This window comes from Grus americana, chromosome 12 (genome assembly GCF_028858705.1).
Source record: "Grus americana isolate bGruAme1 chromosome 12, bGruAme1.mat, whole genome shotgun sequence".
Lineage (NCBI taxonomy): Eukaryota > Metazoa > Chordata > Aves > Gruiformes > Gruidae > Grus > Grus americana.
The window spans coordinates 2,982,046-3,003,214 of record NC_072863.1 but is presented as its reverse complement, the minus strand read 5'-3'; the positions used below and the strand labels follow the sequence as shown (position 1 = coordinate 3,003,214).

The following is a 21,169-nucleotide window of genomic DNA, read 5'->3' as shown; positions in this document are numbered from 1 at the left end:
AACCACAGCAATCATTCTGTAACTCTAAGGAAAAGGAAATGGAAAATTTATTTCAATTTCTAACTAAATGTTATTGGACAATGAAGATCATCTTTAAAGCAACTTGCATATGCACTTACAATACAGTTTCAGCTGCTGTATAATTGTGATCAAAGCTCTTTAAAAGAAGGGAGCTAAAAATGTGTTAGAATGTCAATGTTTGCAAAAATATTAATAATTGAAAGGGAGTTTGTTAAGTGTAAAGGACCAATATTACCATATAGAACACAGAATTTCAGAAGAACAAGCTGTAGAGGATTTTGAGGACAACGATGAACCTGTCACTTCCTTTATACTTTTAATGGTATTAAACTTCCTTTAATACCATTCTTGTATAGCTTTAGGTAACTTGATTTACTACACTGGTTATTCCTCTGAGGTTTGGAAATGAACGTGTCTTTTAGTAGTACATGATTCAGGATTAAAAATAAAATCTTCAGACTGTTTTTGTTACTTTAAACCAAGCTTTATGATGGAGAAGTTTTCCCACAGCTTTCTGAAGAACCAAATAGGAAATAGATTATTTTTTGGAAGTAGAATGTTTGTGTTTTAATACCACTGCTTTAGGCATACTGTAAGACATTTGATCACAGCTGATTTCAGAGAACAGTTACAAAACTGAAATGCACGTTGCACATGTAAAAGACAGGAAGTCTGCTGTGTGTTTAACCACATGGGCTGTAATGCAGGTATATGCTAACAGCACGCATTTCTGAGAAAACTTCAAAACATTCGGGGACAAGCTCACATTTCGCTACCTCCCTCCTTCACATATCCCCCTGGTGTATCCACATATAGAATCATTCATCATCTTTTACCGTGCCATTTCTACTATAGATAACAGATGATCTGCCACTTGAAGCAGGCAAAAAAGCCTGAAGAGATCAAGTTGCCCTGGTAATAACTAATAAGTTTGGAGGGGATTAATGACGCCACAGTAATATTAAAATATCTCAGGAGTCTTGTTTGTCACCTGCTTGCATCTAATAAGACTAGTTAGCTAACCTAAGATCAGAAAGACATTTTCCCAGCAGCAGGACCATGCAGATCTACACAACTACTTCTTCTTTTCTCTTAAGCATTCCTGTTATCCATAGTGTTCTTCGTATCTAAAGGAGAATGAGCCTGCCACAGAAACATGGTGAACATGCAGTAGGATTATTAATCGCAAAGATTTATTTCCAAACTGTCAAGCACATGAAGGTACTGACAGCCTATATCAAGTTAAAAGTGGATTACACAATCAGTACATGAAGTTTCACAGGTATCATTGTAATGATCATAGGGCTGAAAATTAAAAGAATAGTGAGCACTCTTCCTGATCTGGCAGCTGGTACATTCTGTGCCATGTTTGTGCTTTGAATAAAGTGTTGCCCAACCCACACCCAAGCCAGAGAACATGTCACAGCAAAACTGTCTACAATATAACATAAATGACACACGCTTAAAGTTTTCGCTTATATAGGCTTTCCTGTCTCTTCCCTTCCACAATAATTAAGATCCTACAAATTTTACAAGTAACTTTTTGTTTTCTCTTGTTGCTACATTAAATACTAGCCTTTTACTTGTTCTGGTAATTGATTCAGCTAAAATATTCTAGCAAATGTGAGTATCAAAGATGGTCCCCATTCAAGTAAGACAACTTGATTGATGAAAAGTAATGAAACAGTGCCCTCATGCTTAAAAGCGGGGAGCTCTCCTGCATACCTTGTGGAAATCAGGCAAAGGTAGGAGCTCCCCATTGAGTAATCAAGTACATAAAACTATAGCAGGCTTTCTCAAGTGCTATATACAACTTAATCCTCCTTAGAGTACACTGCAATCTAGTCTAAATAACCTACAAAAACTATACCATCTAGAAATATTCATATTTTCTTGAAGCAGACTGTAAGAGATAACAGCATACATTTACTACAGCAAAACATCTGTTTGAAGAGCTTCAGTAAAATCCTGCATCATAAATGTCGGATTTTTGCTGCTGCTAATGCACTATGAAATATGAATGAACCAATCTGATCATCCCTGAAAATATTGTGGACAGCCTATTAAAATATTGTGTGGCCAACCAAGTAAAAGAGCTTTGACACAGCAGCACTACCCATGCTACTGTTATAAAAATAAAATTTAGTCATACTAGAAGGCTCAAAGACTTTCTTCTCATATCCCTCTGCTTTCTAGTGTTACTAATTTTAGCAACTAAAAGTGGGAAAAATAATTTAGGCGGTTTAAGTGTTTCCCATTTGATTTCTTAATTAGTAGAGGCCTTTCTTTTCCAAAACTGCTCCCAAAGTAAAGGCAAACTGTTTTCCAAATCAGGATTTATTCGCCTTCTCTCCCAAGCAGGACCATCCCACACTCCTTTCTGTGACAAAGCTAAGATAATCCTCCTTGTTCACACTGTGCTAGCTGTCTTCATCACCTGTATTACAAATTTTCACTACCACTACAGAACTAGCCCAGTTACTTATTTCCTTCCCCAAAAAATGCACAAAGAACACCTGTATCACGGGTGATCACCTTGGATTGTGGTTCCAAGACTCCTTTTGATCAGATATATTCCATTAGCACAACTGTAAACAATTGTATGGATGCTGTGAACTTGCATATATTAGACTGAAAAGACATGTGCTTCTGTTAATAAAATATGTTTTTCTAGAGGTCGGTCTTTCAACACCACTAGTTTTTTGCATTAATGAGCAGCAATTTTCAAAGATACTTAATAATCTGATCTAATTAACTAAAGAATAGTCTGTAGTAAATTTTATAGGGGCTCTAAAATAGTGGGAAAAAGAAAAAAATATGAGTTAACCATTGAAATACTCAGATTATGCAAATTGTAACTGATTATTAGTTCACAGCAATTTAGAAAAGAGCAAAGAAGAATATCTGTATAAATACAGAGAGGGAAAAACTAGTTGATAAGAGTACTTGAAAGGTATTTGTTTTAAATATAATTACAATGCTAGCAATAGAATACATATTTTTGAACTTTTAAGTTTTTATCAATACTTAATTTATTAGAAAAAAAATCTCTGCTCCTGACTCATTAATGACATAGATACTATTACCAGTATTTAAGTGTGAACACTAGGAATTACTACAGATTTACACACATATACATATGTGTGACCTTTTATTTGACTAAATATTTATCCCCAAAGAAGCTATCATTGGAGTACAGTCTAGTTGCTAGCTTGAAATGCCAACCTTATTAAATGATTTCTGATAGGGTAAATGGAAAAAAACCCCACGCACTGGCATTTCTAGACATGTGTACAAATAGCTGTAATTAATTTCCTTGTGCAGCTGTAATTACATGCAGAGATATAATACTGACAGTGACTTATATGTGGTAGATTCCTGTCTGCAGTTTCAGCAACATTATACATAATTTTTTTGAACAGTTGCTTCTTAATGGTGTTATGTGCCTGGCATATGGAAAACAAATTGCCTTATCCCACTTCCCAAACTAAAACTTTACTTCATCTTACTAAAAGGCCACTTTCATGACTAGTAGATGTGTGGGAGGCTCAGGAGGCACAAGTCTTGTCATGCTGTCACAAACTACAACGCACAAATTCTGTGAAATTCAGGTCACTGGCACCTATCAGCCTTCTTTAGAGTCAGCTCCACATTTATGTAGCTCTAGGGATTTTAGTGGGTCTACTTCTGATTTACACAAGTAGAAATGAAAGGACAATAAGGCCTATACAGTCTAACAAGCAGATCTGATGATCCGCTCCCAAAGCAAATCCTGTAGAAACTCCTATTTATCATGAAATTTCTATAAATAACTGATAACCAAAAGATTGTTTCCTTGAATGAGGATTTCATGATGAAAAGAAATATTTTCTTCTAAGAAGTAAAAAAATCACATAAATCGCAGAAAACAAAAGAACATTGAACCACAGAGATCATATGAAACCATTCAAAAGTTACTGTTTATTTATTGTTTGCTAGTGGAAGAGACTAGAATAGTTGGTAATGAGATGAGAATAGTTTGATAATGAGCTACTAATCTCAATCTCAAAATGCAATATATTCATTCCACCTAGATATATCATTTATTCAGATGCAAAAAAGGTTCTTTTACCTTTATTATAAATACCATTCTTCTATACTCAGATACTGAATTCCCTACAAAAATGATTTCTTCTCCTGCTTCCTTAACTCACACATTCATTATCCTAAACATTTCTTTACGTTATGTTTGTTCAAAAGTGAAACAGTAGCCTTGTTGCCAGGGGCTTATCTCTCTAGCTCAGTGAACTGATGCTTAACCCACTGAACCCACTTGCAAAATTATTACGCTCAGCTAAAAATGAAAGCAGTCTTTGAGGGTTTTCGTAGACTCACTCTCACTGAGAATGAGTGGAAATAATGAGAATGAGGAAATAGTCTCATGCAAGCTATACCCATGTACAGTTCAGAGGTATTCAACTTTTATGCTGGGGGAAAAAAAAGATGACAGGTTAGAAAGTTAACTAAAGACATAAGAAAAATATCCAATCAGAATTTTTAATTATGTGATACATTATGAACATTCTGTCAGCACAAGGTAGGTAACAGAATGGAAGTTCCATTTTTGGAGAAATGTTACATCCAAAAGAGAAGCTATCCCAGATTATGCACGAGGTTTAAAAAAGTATTCTAAAAAGAGTATCTAAAGGAAGACTGCCTTGTGGCTAACAAAATTCATCCTCTGTAGTAAAGCAAAAAATAGTCCAAAAGGACAAATCACAACAATGGATAAACTGTATTTTTTTGTTGACCAAACTCTACCTTTGTCCTCCTCAATCCACTCTTTGAATTTAAGGGAAATTAAAGACATTTAAGGGAGATTTAATCTGAACATCAAAGGTGTAAAAAAAAAAAACCCAAAAATATCCACCCCCTCAAAAAAAGAGAACACCCCCCCCAAAAAAAAAGTTTTCTTCAAAAACTAAGTATTGTACTCCAAAGAAATGGATGGGGTATTTTGGTCAAAGAAAACCGGCATATTAACTTGTAAATAGGTGTTCTTCGAAACTCATATATTTTTGTGGAACAGACACCAGATATGATTTTGTTGCAATAAACTAACTAGAACTACTGAGTTTTATGGATTGAGCAATCATTCCATGTTTTATACTAGCAATCTTAATTTTCTACAAAATATATAGCACCTAAAGTGGACATTCACTTGAAGTATCCACTCAGGTTTAGAGAACAGAATTTTACTTCATCACAGAAAAATTATAAGGTAGAATTTAATGCTATTTAATAAAAGGTACAGTGAGGTTTTACAGATCTCACATGAAAAACATACTGCAGTTCTTCCTGAGGAAAAAAGTGTCCAGAGCCCTAACGTAGCTGGAAATCCAATCAGATGAAATTATGCTGTTACAGATGGAACGTATTTCTAACTGCAACTTTCCCGTCAGAAAGCACAAACATTTTCTTGCTGAGAAGATAAGAACAGCTGACACACAGCCCAATATTCAGCAGTGATTCTTCTGCACAGGATTCCACGGGAAAGGTAAGGGATGTGGAAGAAGGGAAGTGGCTGAAATTGAAAGGATGTAGTATAGCTCAAGAAGTTACACAGGTCATGGAAAAAGACATTCAATTCCTTCTCCTTCCTTTTTCTCACTGTCCCCATTCCTCTAGATACAGGCTATCTGTGGACCCTGCCCTACACAGGACGGACCTTTTCTGTTACGCAATGCTTTCTCTCGTCTGCCAAAACCCCGTTCTCATTCTCTTGCTGGGGAAGGTCGGAAGCCTGCTGAAAAGGTGAAGAGGGAAAGGACAGAGACCAAGGCCTGAGCCAGTGAGTAGAGAGGAAGACTCAGAGGAGAGTCTTCAGAGTACTACCGCTGGCTTGCTGCATACTGATCCTTTTGTCAGCAACGGTAGGAGATGGTATTTGTATTATAAGGAAGATGAGTTTGCATATTTGTATTTGGTGCATTCTTCTGGATGATAAATATTGCAATTATGGTAGCAACAATATCAGCTGTAGCTAATATTTATTAACAAATGCTGCATCATATCAATCCAAATGGCTGTTAAATTTATCTTTAGACTACATATGCAAAATCAGAAATAAAATACTTTTTTTAGTAGCCTGGAGAAATAATAAAAACAAGCCATAAATTCATTTGCTAAAATAATACAATACAGTAAATCTTAGCTCTGTTGTGACTTTCTGGAGTCAAAGGACTCCAGAATGCTTTACAAATTGCAATTTACACATGAAGATACAGTAGGTTAATGAATGCCTCATTTGCTAACTTTCATTGGTAGTTCGTAGTGGTTCGTTTGAAGACTGCAGAATAACAATTTGAATATGCACTAATAGAGCAAAATTACCTATTAAAACATTCCATATGTTTGGATAAAGACAGCCTCATATTTGCTTTGCTGTAAAGCGTCCTAATATAACTCAATTTAAAGAACTCAAACAAGGTAGCCCAAACATTTGGAAGCAAGCACTAATACATGGCCTGTCCCACGGTTGAATTGCTGAAGCAGGTGTCACAGGGCAGTGCAAATACATCAGCCCTAACCACTGCAGTGTGTTCACCGCAAAATTCCAGGCCCTCTCCTGACATACTGCCTGACTGGAGCCCAAGACAGGTCTACGACAAATAATGGAGATGCTTGTACCTCAGCTGCGCTTCACAACTGCTGTACAGAGACAGATGGACATACTATGCTTGGGTCGAGATGCAGTATATTAGTTCAGGAGTAAGCTCAACCATTTTTCTAAGTTGCTTCAGATTTGAAAAGGTTTTTTATAGAAATCAAGGACAACGATAGTTCTAGACAAACACTGTTTTAGGCCTTTTCCCCTGGATTCAGGTTGATTAAGAAGTTCTTGATTACTGAGTGAATGTGGAAATCTAAAGACTGTTGATATTATTAATAAAAAAAGAACATTTCTTAACATTTTATTTCCCTTTATTTTCCCTTGTACTGTAAAATGCCTTTTCCCTTTTGAACTATTTATAAAAATTAGAGTGTAGTTTGGAGAATCATGTCTGAACAGAACTGTAAAGAAATATATTACTGGACATTGGTACTGAAGCTAGATACTTGTCAGATCAAGCCTTCATGCACATGGTTATGGTACAGTATAAATGCAAAGTAATCTTATCTTACAATCAACACAACTGGACAGAATCAGTTTGAAGCTACAGAAGCTGAAAGACTTATATTAGCTTCTCTGAGCAGCTAGATTCCACATAATCATCCTCATGGTGATTTCTCAACATACCTGCAAGGCAGGGAAGGAAGGTTTTCCGTATTACAGATACTTAAATAAAAAGCAAAGACAGAATTTATTCAGCAATTCAGAAAGGAAATCAAACTCTGAAGAAAGTAATTCTCATCCTTGACAGTTAGCACAGTTTGTTTCTTCCTGCAAAACCAGGAAGGAAGAAATAAAACATAAGCACTTTTCCTACAAAATTGGCAATAAAAGACTCCTCCTTCAGTCACATGGAGCTGAATACATATGATTCTCCCAGACTACCTTAATTATTATACTTATCATAGTAGCACTCAGACTGCCTATCATCCAAAAAAGTGTCTGGAACATCTGGCACCTCCCAGCATGCATGCATTACAGAAAAAATGGATCTACGTTGTTTTTGCACACATTTTAGTTCTCAGCATGTACCATTAAACTTTATGCCATTTGTCAAGCTGCCTTCTGCAGCTCCAAGAACAGTTAAAGAGCATTTACATCATTCTGTGCTAAAAGGCAGGCATTACCAACTTCCTGTGATCAGCAGGAAGAAAATAAAAAGTTAAGCAAGTTCTGTGAAACAATGACTAACCCTAAACTACTATAATGCTTCAAATTATCTTTAAAATAAAAAGTGACTACTGCCATAACATTCTCAATGACTTCCCTAAAGCAGCCAGAATTTCTGTTTTACTATGTAGGGAATATTGAAAGGAAAGAATCTACCTTAAAATTTGCTAAAAATTAAGTCTCTTTTACATACTGAATTCTAATTCACAAAAAGTTTAGAAGATTTAATAGTTTATAATCCAATTTCTTAATATATAATACTACAAAACAAAATATCCAATTACTTTGTAGATAATAGGCCCAGAGCATTTATCACCAAGTAAAACCAGATGAGAGATTGTTATCTTATTTGAGAATTTAATGTAGTAACCAGCAAATTAAGTTTCAGAGCTTCAGGAACGAGGCTGTAAACCACAAAGCTGAACACCATGCGGATTTTCAGAGTGAGTCTGAAATAAGAACGCTGATATTCCTTTTAGACAGAAGCTGGTTTCTATAGTGCAACATGTAACTGAGCAGCAGAAAACATACAGATTGCTAGAGTTTTTTAAAAACCTGAACATCCATTTAAAGTTGGAGATTGTTTTTCATTCAAGACACTTTGTGTTTTATGGAAAAAAATGCAGAATGAAAAATTTCTCATGTACATCTGGCTTAGTGTGCAGGAGTCCTACTTGAGAGGTTAATTTTCTTCAGAATGAGCTCTAGTAATACAAAATAAAACCATATTCAGATCTTAACTCTGTTCTTCTAAGTCCAGAGTCTATTCCAATAGTGTATTTCAGCAATGCTACAATGGATATACTTTTGTGATATTTAGATGCCTCACTATTTAGGCTTAATCTGGTAAATAATGTCACATCAGATGTGAAGCATTAGTAAACATAGGAAGTCATGTTCTAAGCAATACTCTATTGATTAATATTAATTATAACAGCCTTGTTAATTGTAATTGACTCTTCCTCAGACTCTGTGACATGCATCACAGAATTGCATATCAATTAAATTAGAGTTATAAATATATCCTGAAAGGGGCAGTGTTTCTTGACAGTAATATTTTACTGCAACATAGCTTTATGCATCATTTTATATCCTGGGCATACTGCCAATATTGCATTACCTAAATATCCATTTTATATAGTAACTCTGCATCCTCACAGCAACTTATGAAATCAGTCTAATTGTTTAATTTTAGGTTCCAAATCAACATTCTTTCCAAAGCATTAATCTAGTGGTGAATCTATGCAATTACCAATTTTGTAAAACTTCTAACGTCTGTGTCTGGTAATTTAAACTACTGTTAAGTGCCTTTTTTTTTTTTTGTTTTTTTTTGGTACATATTTATGTAAGTATGCTTAGAAAATAAAGCAATGGCTAAGTCACACTGTGTATATCAATTTCTCCTTCCACCATGCCATACTTGTTTGCTTACAAGACATTATCACCTTCCCTTTACTAAAGATGATTAACATCTTATTTAACGTTATCATCTCCATTTTCCAAAGCATTTATCTAAGTTGAAATTTTGATCTATATCCAAAAGCTGTTCTGAGTGTGTGTTAAGTGTAGAGGAATTCATGGAAATTTGATTATAACAGTTATGCAGTTATGACTTCCATGAAAAAATTAAAAAAAACCCCAAGAAGCCAAACCAGTTTTGTCATCTGATAGTATGGCCTCCAGACAGCTGAGAAAAAACAAAACACAGACTAGAAGAGCAAGGAAAAGGTAAGCTGACCTCAGACAATTTTTTTTTTTAATACAAAAGTAGCAAAAGCTGTTTAATGGTAATTTCGTTAGGTAAAGTTTTGAAGTGTGTTCTTTTGATTAACCTTAGTCTTGTTGTAGAATGAATTTTTGATAGAATAAAATCTCATTATCTAAATAAGTAAATATATTGAAATGCTTATGAAAATCCTGATAACACCTTTAGATATTAAGGAAATGAGACGATCTACTTAAAACTTCAATTTCTATTTAGAAACACAACTTATTTTTTTCTTCCTTTTTTGATATCAAAATGCCATTAAATGTTCTTTGATATTTAAAATTTTCATTCTGGGTAGCTATCTTTCAGGATAGATATGTCAAACAATTTTTTGCTTCGCTTTTCATAATTCTTTCAGTATTCAAAGTGGAAAGAATATGAATGATTCTGTACTGGCAAGAACCCACAAAACCTGTGTCAGCAACTCTTGTATATATGTCGACTCAGTTCCTCTTGTATATTTATAAGGCAGTTGACTAAGTGCCTGAGATACTCCAATTCCTATCACTATCTCCTGAAGGACAGCAAAGGTCTGTCTCTAATGTTATTCAGAAAATTTATGGTGATAAGAGAAGTTTTACCACTCTGTCAGCCCATGAATAATCATTTTACATGTGTCCTCCTCTATAATTACTGCACATTACAATACAGTTTATAAAACACGTACTGCACTCACTTTTTGGGTAGACCACTCCATGTAATGTTACCTCCTCCCATGATACTGCCTTTCTTCCAGTTTCCTGCATTGCCTTCAGACCCTTTACAGTTGATATATTATGTCATCAGGTTTTTTCTTATTTATTATGTTATCATACAATATCATACTATTAATTTATGATGTCTGTTTCAAATAGTTGCATTTCTTTTAATACATAATGAAAGCCACAGAATGAAGAATTGCTCCTAGTTACTATGACCTACAAACAGAAAAGTTGATAAAAATAATTTAAAACTGTGTATTATAATATTGCAGACCTTTAAGACAAAATAATATTTCTATAATGCACAACTGGTTGCTTTTCTGTAGAGAGTGATTTGCAAACTGCTATACAGATCACAAAGCTCATATGATGGTACAGAAATTGTGCAAGATAATATATCTTCAGTTCTGAAATCGTAGTGAATGTGTGGTGCATTCTTCTTCAAGAGAAACACCATTTGTATTTTTGAAAGTGTATCCATTTCAGGACTACCAACTTCTGACTACTTTGGTGAGATTCATCTGCTGCCCAACGTCTCCCTCCTTATACTTTCCCCTGAAGGTATGGCTTTTGTCACTGCTAGGCTAGAAGGGTAATAGATATGATTCAATTTGGTGATTTCTTAACAAACTAAGCATTACATTCTGGTTTAACAGAATTAAACAACAACTTTTACTGTGACTTTGCCAGGAAATTTATTTTGCCTTGGAACTTTAATCAGAGGTTGTGTTGATGAAAAATAAATCATGTGACAACAGGCCTGACTGAGAACTTAACCAGCAACTACCATTATTTAAAGAGTACAATTAGCATCTTTACCCCATATGACCCATTTCCCTTTCTTCAGAAGTCAGGTGAGTCAACAGCCAGTCATCACTCTTCCAAAAATTAGCTAAAACGAGTTGATTCATCTACCAAGTTACGAAATATTGTTTGGGGGTTTTTTTCAGAATTGCATAATAATTTTCTTATTCATCCTAGTAAAATAGCTACTACTTTTCTCTCTGAATTTGAAATCCTTTTCTTTGACTTTGTGATCCTGATAAACTCTGTAAGAATTTATGGACAGAATAAACATCTCCCACTAAACAATCACATGACTCAATTCATAAACTATTTGACTTTCTCTGAGGTTGGGGAAAAAGACCTTTCACCTTTTCCAGAAATACTAACTTCAAGTGGCATAGGAAAGGAAACGTAAATTTCCTGAAGACAGAAGAAAAGTATCTGATCTTCAGACTATCAAACACTGACAGCTTGCAGCAAGAGATGAATTGCTGGCTATATTTCAAGTGTATCCCCTTAGGTGAACCTTACTCAGCTCTCAGACTCGATGCAAATACAGTCATGTCCCAAGATTTTGCTCAGAGAAACACCAAGTAGAAGCCCCAAATGCAAAAAAGTCCAAAGAAATTTGCTACAAGTCCTGCTTTTTCACTTATGTTTTTCAAGGAGGAAATTCCCCATCATTAGAAAATAAATACACCTTAAAACCTTCCATACCAAATGTGGGGAGGAAATAGGCTTTTTTCAGTAAAAAACTGCCCCAAAGATATTAAGGTTTGAGCACAAAATACTTTGAAGCTACTATTCTGTGTCATGAGAACGGAGCAATCCACTCACAAATAGTAGAACCATGAGTACAATTTAAGAATACCTCTATATAAAGGCAATATATACGTACAAAGCATGAAGAGTGAGGACTGATCTCTGAAAGGCTACTGATTATTTCAGGACATCCAAATCAGTACAGCGAAATTCAGCAGTACCAACAGTCAGGAGAACCTAGTGCTTTTTCATGGTGGCTACAAGAACTAGCTGTTCATTCGTCCAATGAATTATATCATCTCCATAGTTTTTAGTCCAAAATATTTCCTCTGTTATCGGTATGAACAAATTCACATTACCAGACTGTGGCCATGGTAGTCCAATTTAAATAAACAGTAACTCCATTAAGCTTGTCACAAGACATAGTGATTGAAGTGGAAGTATAAAAGGATATAAACTAATCTATAATTAATTATCAGAGGCTGAGTATGGGATTCTTATGAACCTTTGAAAAAAGGTCAAATTAAACTAAACTCAGTGAGATTAAGTAATTAAGAGTACTATTTTACTTAAAGCATCTGATATTAAATGGTTCTTGCCTTGCATTTTTCCATTCTGTCTAGACTGTTCTTATGTGAAAGCTATCACGATACTGACATTAAGAAAATTTCTTGGACTATAAAATACAACATTAAAACATAAAGTAGAATATGCCTTTATACCTGTATCAGTCCTAAAAAGGAAAACATTTTACTGTTTTACCAAGTACTTTATGTAAAAAAGTTTTTTGTTCTGTACTTACATGATAAAGTGGAACTGTATTGTTTTCTGCTAGTGAGAAATTCAAAACATCTTGCTGTCCAGGTTCAAGCCTAACGTTAATAGTAGATGTCAACACAGATGGACTAATAGGGTAGTTTGGACTACTTGTGGTTTTGCCCTTTTTCCTTGACCTACGACCTGTGTCCCTTTTATTATCTTTTTGTGTCAAAGGCTCTTCTTGGATAACCAGTATCTTGTCATCACTCAGATACCGCAGGAGTGAATTCTCAGAGTCAGTTGTTGGAGGGCGAAAAAAAGAAAAAAGAAACATTAGTAAGAAGAAACAAACAGAGAACCATTTTGACTGCATCTGTACTGTCAGCTTGGTTAATTCCCCACTTCATTGAGGCTCTTTCCCCTGCAAACAAACTTATTTGTACCAAGGTTCCAATCAAGAGCAAACTAAGTAGTTAGCACAAAATCCAGGCACAGAAAAGGTGGTGGTGCATAGCCAGGTACTTGCGTGACAGATAGTATGAAGCTAGTCCACGTCATATGGCATGTGTAACAAAAAGTATAAATACAGCCAAAAGGTTTCAGTGAAGTGTCAAAGATCATCGCTTGGTACTATTAAACTGGAAAGAGTTACGTGAATGCCAAGTGAATTGTGAGGCTTGCAGTGGACTCAGTACCACATTTACTGACACCCCCTGCCATTTGAAGTGAAAGTGAGCACACGTAAAATATTTGTAAATTGTATCAAGTAGGGAGGATCTCTGGGGCCATTCCAGAGACAAGGATTGTAATTTCAAGGAACCCGACAAACTGGAATAATGGTCTTAAAGCAATGTGCAGTATACTTGGGCACCATTTCAAAATGGGAACTGGCCAGGCAACAAGTCTGAGCAAAGGAATCCGGCTGTAACAGTGAAATACAAACTAAACATAAATCAGATTTGGAATAAATCAGAAAAAGACTTGTGCCTTAAATGAAATGGACTTTCTCCTGGAATGGAAGATTATTGAAAAAAGTAGTTTAAAATCCTGTATCAATTTTCAAGAGTATAATTCAATTTTGTCGTATTATAAGTAGTCAAGGTGAACTCCTCTCAGCTACCCACACTGTGCCTAAAATATTCTGAATAAATAGTATTTATTTAAGAATCTTTAATAATTGACAGAATAAGAAACATATTTGCATATTGAAGACTCTTCTTTTGAATGATATAATTGCTTTTTAGCAGAGAAAAAAAGGAAAAAAGGAACTTTGCTATCACCACGCTTCTTCCAAAGTTCATAATTTCCACTGGAATCAATGGAAATTTATATGATTAGGACTGCTGCTCTGAACAGTGACAGTACAATTGCTGATTCTGGTTTCAAATATTCATTCATACTAATGAAAATGTGTCTCAAAGGACATTACCTTACATCTATAACATCAGTTATTGTTTTCTAGAACTGTAAAGATTAAGAATTCATTGCTATTAACATATATCTGAATCTTATAAGTCTTTTTTCCTTGATGTTTATCTTTCTTCATACTAGAATTAGAGTAAATCCCTCCTACTAATACAAAATTTTAATTTTCAGAAATAGAAACACAAAACCCCAGATACTAAACAGGCTCTTTTATATTCTCTGTGGCACTCAAGAAAAAGAGATTTTGTTCCTGTGATGATATCTTCATGCTTCTTAAGTAATAAAGGAAAAAAATCTTGGAGAACAGCAGAGAAAAAAATAAAATACTCACCTCTGCTTCCCCTCTTGTACATGTTTTGTTCTTTTGACTCCCCTATCCAGCTGTACTCAGTAGGCATAGAAACAGGCCTTAAGTCTCCTGGAAACGATTCAAGATAACCCCATATAATTTTTGAAGATTAAAAATAGAAGGCTGTAGAGTAAGTAATGCTTATCAGAGGCATGACATGACCCTTCAGAGCAATCTTTTTTATCCCGCACCTATACATTATTAAATTGCAGCATTTGCAATCAATTAAACATTACATATGCCAGATTCTCCTCTTCATTATACTGCTCTGAAGGAAAGTACCACTGACTTTGGTGAAATTACTTGTACAGCAGATAATAAATTTATTTTTAAACTCTGTTCTGTGAAAACTTGCTCACTCATTAAATAAAAGTTTTGGAATAAAGAAAGAAGCAGTTTTTAAATGGACTCGTATGCTTTAGTAAAAGTAGACAGATTATTAATACAGTTACAACAATACATGTTTATCAGTTAAACAGTAAAACCTATCTGACCTGGAAAATCACATGGTGAGTAATGAGGGGATCTCATAGTTTCAAGGAACATTAATTTCAAATGCCTTAAAATGAAAACATGGAGTGCAGTTTGGTAACAACAAAAAAAGAAGATTCAGACATTAGGATTTTAATTAATATGATTTCATGGCATTATGGCTGTAAGATATTAATGTGTGTTATTCATTCCTTACTATGGTATCAGTAGAACGTTGATAGCAGGCCATTAAACAAGGAATACTACAAAACTGACTATAAAGCATTAGCACTTTGGCCTTGTCAGCGTGCATTACTATCACAAACCACAGAAACACGCCCTCTAGATTATGGGTTAAGTTCTGTCTGACCCATAAAGCCAAAGATTCCTTTTTCTGTATGCCAGCTGATTAAATTTAGTGTGCTGCTTTAGCGCTCGAGTAAATTTTTTTAAAGTAGTTTGCTACTGTTCTGTTTCTAGGATAATTATAGCATTTAAATGTGAACAAGAGTTTCTTTTTCATTATCAGTTTCCCCAGGTTGAATGGAGTGACAAGGTATTTTCTGTGGATTAACTGTATGCTAATTTTTTTTTTATTCACCATTTTTCCAAAATACAACTTATTACCTACTAAAATGTTAGGAGGATTTAAGAACAAACATACATAACAAGTATGCTTCAGGATAACATGATTTTCTGAAAATTGAAGGGGTAACATATACCTGGAGTACTGAGATTTTCCCATATTATACTTTTGCTCATACCATAAAAGTTAGCATATAACTAATTGTATGGAAAATACATGTAGTTTCCCTGTCTGCCTAACAGTTGAACCTACTTTTAACTACAAAGGTATTATTGAACTCCTAATCTCAAATTTGGTCTTAGAAGAACAATATTAAGAAAAAAAACCAAAACCAGCAAATCCACCAAAAGGAAGAATCAGTAAAATGCAAAAGAATGAAAAACAAGTAAAGTTTATAAATTAAGAACAAAAACTTGAAAATAAGAATGCACATAAATTAATACATAATAAAATAATAAATTAAATCATAATAAATTAAAACATAATAAAACTTAGCAGTATTTCTGTAAAGAGAAGAAAGGTCTGAAGCTCTGAAGAGATTTGTAAGGCAAATGCCAGATGCCACAGCATGACTGACACCAAAAATAGAAATTTAGGACAGCAAACACACAAACCAAACAAAAAACTAGTGATTTTGCATATTGCTTATTTTACTTCTAAGTTCTTTCCCAAACAAATGCAACCTATAAACTGTTTTAACATTACAACTTGGATATTTTTCTGGGGAGTAGAAAGTGATTATGTACAAGTATACCAGTATAAATTGAAAGAAAAAACCCAACAACTTATTTATGATGTTTTTGCCTCTAACACAAACAGAAGAGATTTGATATGCATTGCCGCAAGAACGCTAAATACCATAGCATGTCAGAGTCATACTAATATTAGAGTATAATGCTTGGTTAAAAAAAAAAAATGCACTGCAGCAATGATAAATACAAGCTTAATTTTTACAAGTGGTTTGAGAAAATGGACTTCTTTGTATTTGCCTCCTTGGATTTTGCATATATTATCAATACCGAGGATCTCATCTGCCTCATCCTTCCACCTACCAGCTACAAGAAATACTAGTTTCTAATAATCACTTTAATACTGGAAAGTCCACGGCAGGAATTCCTGAACTGTGGTTTGTATGAGTCCTAGCAATAATGAAAGCATCTGCTCAACCACGAAAGACTTCAGAAGTTTTGTTTTTCTTACTTTGCCCTTTGCTATCTGGTTCCAGCATCAGCTACATATTTACTGGATCTGCCATAAATCCCATCTTTCCACCAAAAGACATTATTGTCACTTTGATGGTTCAAATATACATCTTTAAGCCCAGAAGCACAAAACATTCTACTACACTAGAACAAAATTTGGATTTCAAAGTCTGTTAATTGACAGATTAATTTAAACTGTAGTTTAAAAGAATTCTGGTTTAACAATTGTTTTTAAAACAAAGGCATATTCCTCAGACTTTAAAATCAAATTCCTTCTTGATTTTCAAAGTTACAGAAAATCAGACCTATCCACCATGAACACAAGAAAAATCTTGCATATTACTGCGATCAGGCACAGAGCCCAACATTTTAAGTCATCATGCAGCATGAATTTATGAAAGCAAGCCAAATACATCCATCTGGCTCCAATTTTAATCACAGTTAAGATTTATCTTTCATTGTAATTTTATTTTAAAAAGATGTCACTTATCAGGGAGATCAAGACTGAATATTACTAGACTTAAGATGGAATCCTATTCTTCAGTGTTACAGCTCTTTCAAGCATTAAATGTACGGCTGTACAAGTTACTAAAATATCGTACATATAACAAAGATTTATGAAAATTTCCTTATGCTGAAAAGGTAGTGTGTGTATATACACGATCCTGTCCATTTTACAATGGATATTTTGCCATTTTCTACTATAAATCCAGCTGTAATTTTCAAAATACAAAAACAGGACAAAAGTTCTGTTTACTTGATAAACATAAGCTAAGATTGCTTTCAAACTATTAGAATGACAAAAACAGAACCACGCTTGGAAAGTGTGATGTCCTTGGGACAGTCTAGCTATGATGAATTATCACTCTAGCTGCAGTGAGCCATCACTGCAGCTTGACATAATTTGAAATATCCTTGCAGTTGTCATATTTTCAGACTTGAATTCTACCCTCTCAGCTCTCAAAACAGTAGGTGAAGTTACTTAACTGTCACTCATTAGCTGATCTTAGCCAAAAGGTAATGCAGTTGAAACCTTAACCCAGGTAAGTCATGTAAACTACACTATAGATATCTCACATACAATAAGAAAACCTCAGCAAACATTTATTGACAAAGGAAAATACTTGTATATCTTAACCATCAAAATCTGTTTTGGCATCTGAGGCCATCAGTTGCCCGCTCTTCTAACATTTATGGTGGTAAGAACACATCAGTGTGAGAACAGGGAAGAGAAAGCTGCGTCATCTAAGTACTAACAACTCAAAGCAGCGTGGGAAACTATATTTAATATCATCCACAGTATCACATCCTGCACCAGAGTAACCAGTTCTATGACAGAGCAACAGCATCAGTGCCTGGAGTGCTAAAGATTTTTCTTTTTTTTCCCCAGCTGCGTTCTATTTCAGCTGTTATTGGATCTTCCACTGTAAGTGCCTTTGGTATCATCTCCATTGAACTGCAGCATGTTTTTATTACCTGTGTTCTTCACAGACACATTTTTCTTTACTACTCTGAGCTTGTGAGAGGTTTTCCCTTTCCTAGATGTCAAAGACAAAATATTTAAGAACTATTTTAACAAAATGAAAGAAAGGACAAAAACCTTGGTCTCAGAGTGGGTGAATGAAGGACTTATTGATGGCATGAAATATATATATATGCACACATATAAATATATCTCTCTCTCTCAAAAGATAGAACCTACCTGCACAGAATGCTATGATCAGAAGGGTGAGTCATTGCTTTCTCAGGCTCAGAAATAATGCCATTTTCAAAATTAGATATATTCGCAGTTTTCAAAATAAATCTTTAATCTTAAGCCTGTAAACTTTGCAAACTTTACTGCCTTGAAAATAAAACCACTGCAAATATATGGAGAACACACTGCTATATTTCAGTAGTATTATTCTAAAATTCACCAAACACCAAGCCAATCAGTTTTAACAGATAAACAAAAAAACCCCCGACAATCCATTTTCAGCAATGCGTTTTATACACTTATACTCACATACATGTTTGTATACCTGTACGCCCATACAGATTTACGTACCCATGAAATTTCTATGTAAAATCAGAGTTTATTATTGCTTTAACAACGTCTAAAATATTTAAGAAGTCACTGTTCTAAGACTTTGAAATATATTTCTAGTATTAACAACTGCATTGTAGGATACTACTCGTGTAATAGTATCCATTTAATACAGCACTGAATTTTGGAGGGCCCTACATCTTATGGATACTTTCATACCACAAGTAAGTCTTTTCAGGCCCTCCATTGAAGTTTAACAGTCCAGAACATTGCAACTAGAATAATCTCCAAGCGCTTGTGCATGAAATTGAGTAAATCAAGATGCTAGCTATCCAAAGAATATGAACTTAAGTATCTTTCCAAATTTTAAGTATACACTGCAGAACAAATCTGTAAATAACTTACACATTCCTGATCCTGAATATTAGCTTGTAATTATACTAATTATTCCTTCATATAAACTTTTGTCTAGTGTTCAGAGTCAACAGGTCATGGTCTAACAAAGAATGACAGATATTTGGGGGTGTTGCAGTGTTAATAGCACAATTTGTAAATCCGATCAACTGAAAAATGTTAAAGAAATCACACCTACCATGAGTGGGGGTTTTTTCTCTTCTCCGCACTCCTGTAGCTCTGCTTCTCTCATACTCAGAGCCCACAGGGTGGCCTTCACCTTCAATTAAGGTGTAGTATTTCCCACTTTCATGCTCCAGAAAATAGCTTGGAGACTCAGAGCCTTTCATTCCAGACTTTCCAAATTTGCTGATGTCATCACAAGACATTATTCCAATTTCATCCCTAAAACCAGCAAACCAGAAGATTATGGAGAAATTAACCGTCTTATGATAAAGCTAAAGCATACAACTCGCTCTCTCAAACTTTAATAAAAGTGATTCAACAAATGTAAATTAATGAAGTGATAATTAGGTTCTATTTTAACTACAATATAGACATAGTTATTCAGGAGTTGTTTAGCATTTGAAAGGGAGCACAAGGAATTGGTGGAACATGAGAAGGCAAGGGTTTCCCTTGCAGAAATGCATGCTTTAGAATAAGATACAAGTGGTCACATAAAAGTAAACAGAACTAAACGATTAAAGACTTCCTAAATGCTTTCTTGCTTTAGGACTAAAATCAGGTTTTGCTCAACTTGTATCTAGCTAAGTGAAGTCTCTTAAAATAATGATATGCTGCTTACTGTATGTCCAACTCTTAATTATACTAAATATTTAGTTTGACTGTGGGGTTTTTTTTGTTTGCTTGTTTTTATTAATCTAGTGAAATTAAAGTGTAAAATTTTATTTTTCAAAACCTCAAATTCATTAGGACCTAAATACCTGGGGCCATAAAGTCCTGACATAGGAGACAGAATGAAAACATCCTGGAGCGCAGAGTTCTCCATTTTTGAGGATATGCCCATTGTACTTGTTGGTGTTGTAGAACTGCTTGTTGGACTGGTTGGAATTACAGGCTATAAAAAAAAACAAAGAAACAAACACATGAAGAATAAATTAATGTTTTCTGTGCTACAAGTAACAACAAAGTCAATGTGCATAATGTTAAGAATCTTGACCTTTTTTTTGGATTAGCCATTTTTTCAAATTACTGAAGTTTCTTCCAAAGAGATGCCTACTGAAACACTGTTTACCAAAGAGTTCAAGACTCTTTGTTATGAAAGAAAGTTATGAAAGAAAATGATAAAAGACCAGTAGTGAAATAAATTTAAAAGCAATCTCATGGAAAAATCTGAGACTCAGAATCAAAATATGATTTTTAGCCAATGCAGAAAATCAATTATATGGGGAGGAAGGACATATAATATTAAATGCCATTAATACAGAAATTAATTACAGAACTCTGGAATACTTGCACTGAATGAAAGTTTTTATAACCATAACGTTGGTCTCAGTACAAGATTTATTGTTAACAATGACAGAATACCTAGATTCTTTTAAGAAAACAGAATTCATAGTCATCTATTATTTCTCATTTTTTATTGAAACCATAGCCATGATGCTTGTATCACGGTCATACAAATATAGGTTCTATGGTGACTAGCAATGAAATATAAGTTAACCAAATCAATAAATGTGAGCATCATAAATATGAAAAGTATTAATAAAGTATGGGGGTCTTTTTGGATTTTTTTTTTTTTTATATTTTTAAATTAAGTTAAACACAACTTTTTTTTATTCAAATACCATAGGGAAGCAAGACAATGGCTATAGGGATTACAACCAAATATGCCGTGCAGGATACAAAGATATACACAAAGAATATTTTTCAGCGAAGGTACAGTCTGTGTTTATATTCAAGGAATAGAAAATAATTTTATTTAGTATTATTGTTTAAATTATTTGTATGAAAAATACAGAAGAGTGCTTAAATAGATACAATTAGTTTTCTACAGGTGGAAGGAAAACACAGTGACCTAGAAATTGGACGAAAGCTAGGAAGACCAGTTATAATCTTTTCCTAAATACAAGGCTTT

The 21,169-nt window shown here is 34.3% G+C and overlaps 1 protein-coding gene across 1 annotated transcript in view; it reads right to left on the bottom strand.

Moving 5' to 3' along the window:
• LOC129211951 (connector enhancer of kinase suppressor of ras 2-like) overlaps positions 1-21,169 on the bottom strand; it is a 209,535-nt gene that overhangs the window by 44,640 nt on the left and 143,726 nt on the right. Inside the window, exons 10-14 of the mRNA XM_054839775.1 lie at positions 20,016-20,149; positions 19,271-19,476; positions 18,129-18,185; positions 14,377-14,462; positions 12,663-12,917 (exon numbers count right to left, since the gene is read on the bottom strand). Of these exons, the coding sequence (XP_054695750.1) occupies positions 12,663-12,917; positions 14,377-14,462; positions 18,129-18,185; positions 19,271-19,476; positions 20,016-20,149 (738 nt within the window). The remainder of the gene's footprint in view (positions 1-12,662; positions 12,918-14,376; positions 14,463-18,128; positions 18,186-19,270; positions 19,477-20,015; positions 20,150-21,169) is intronic.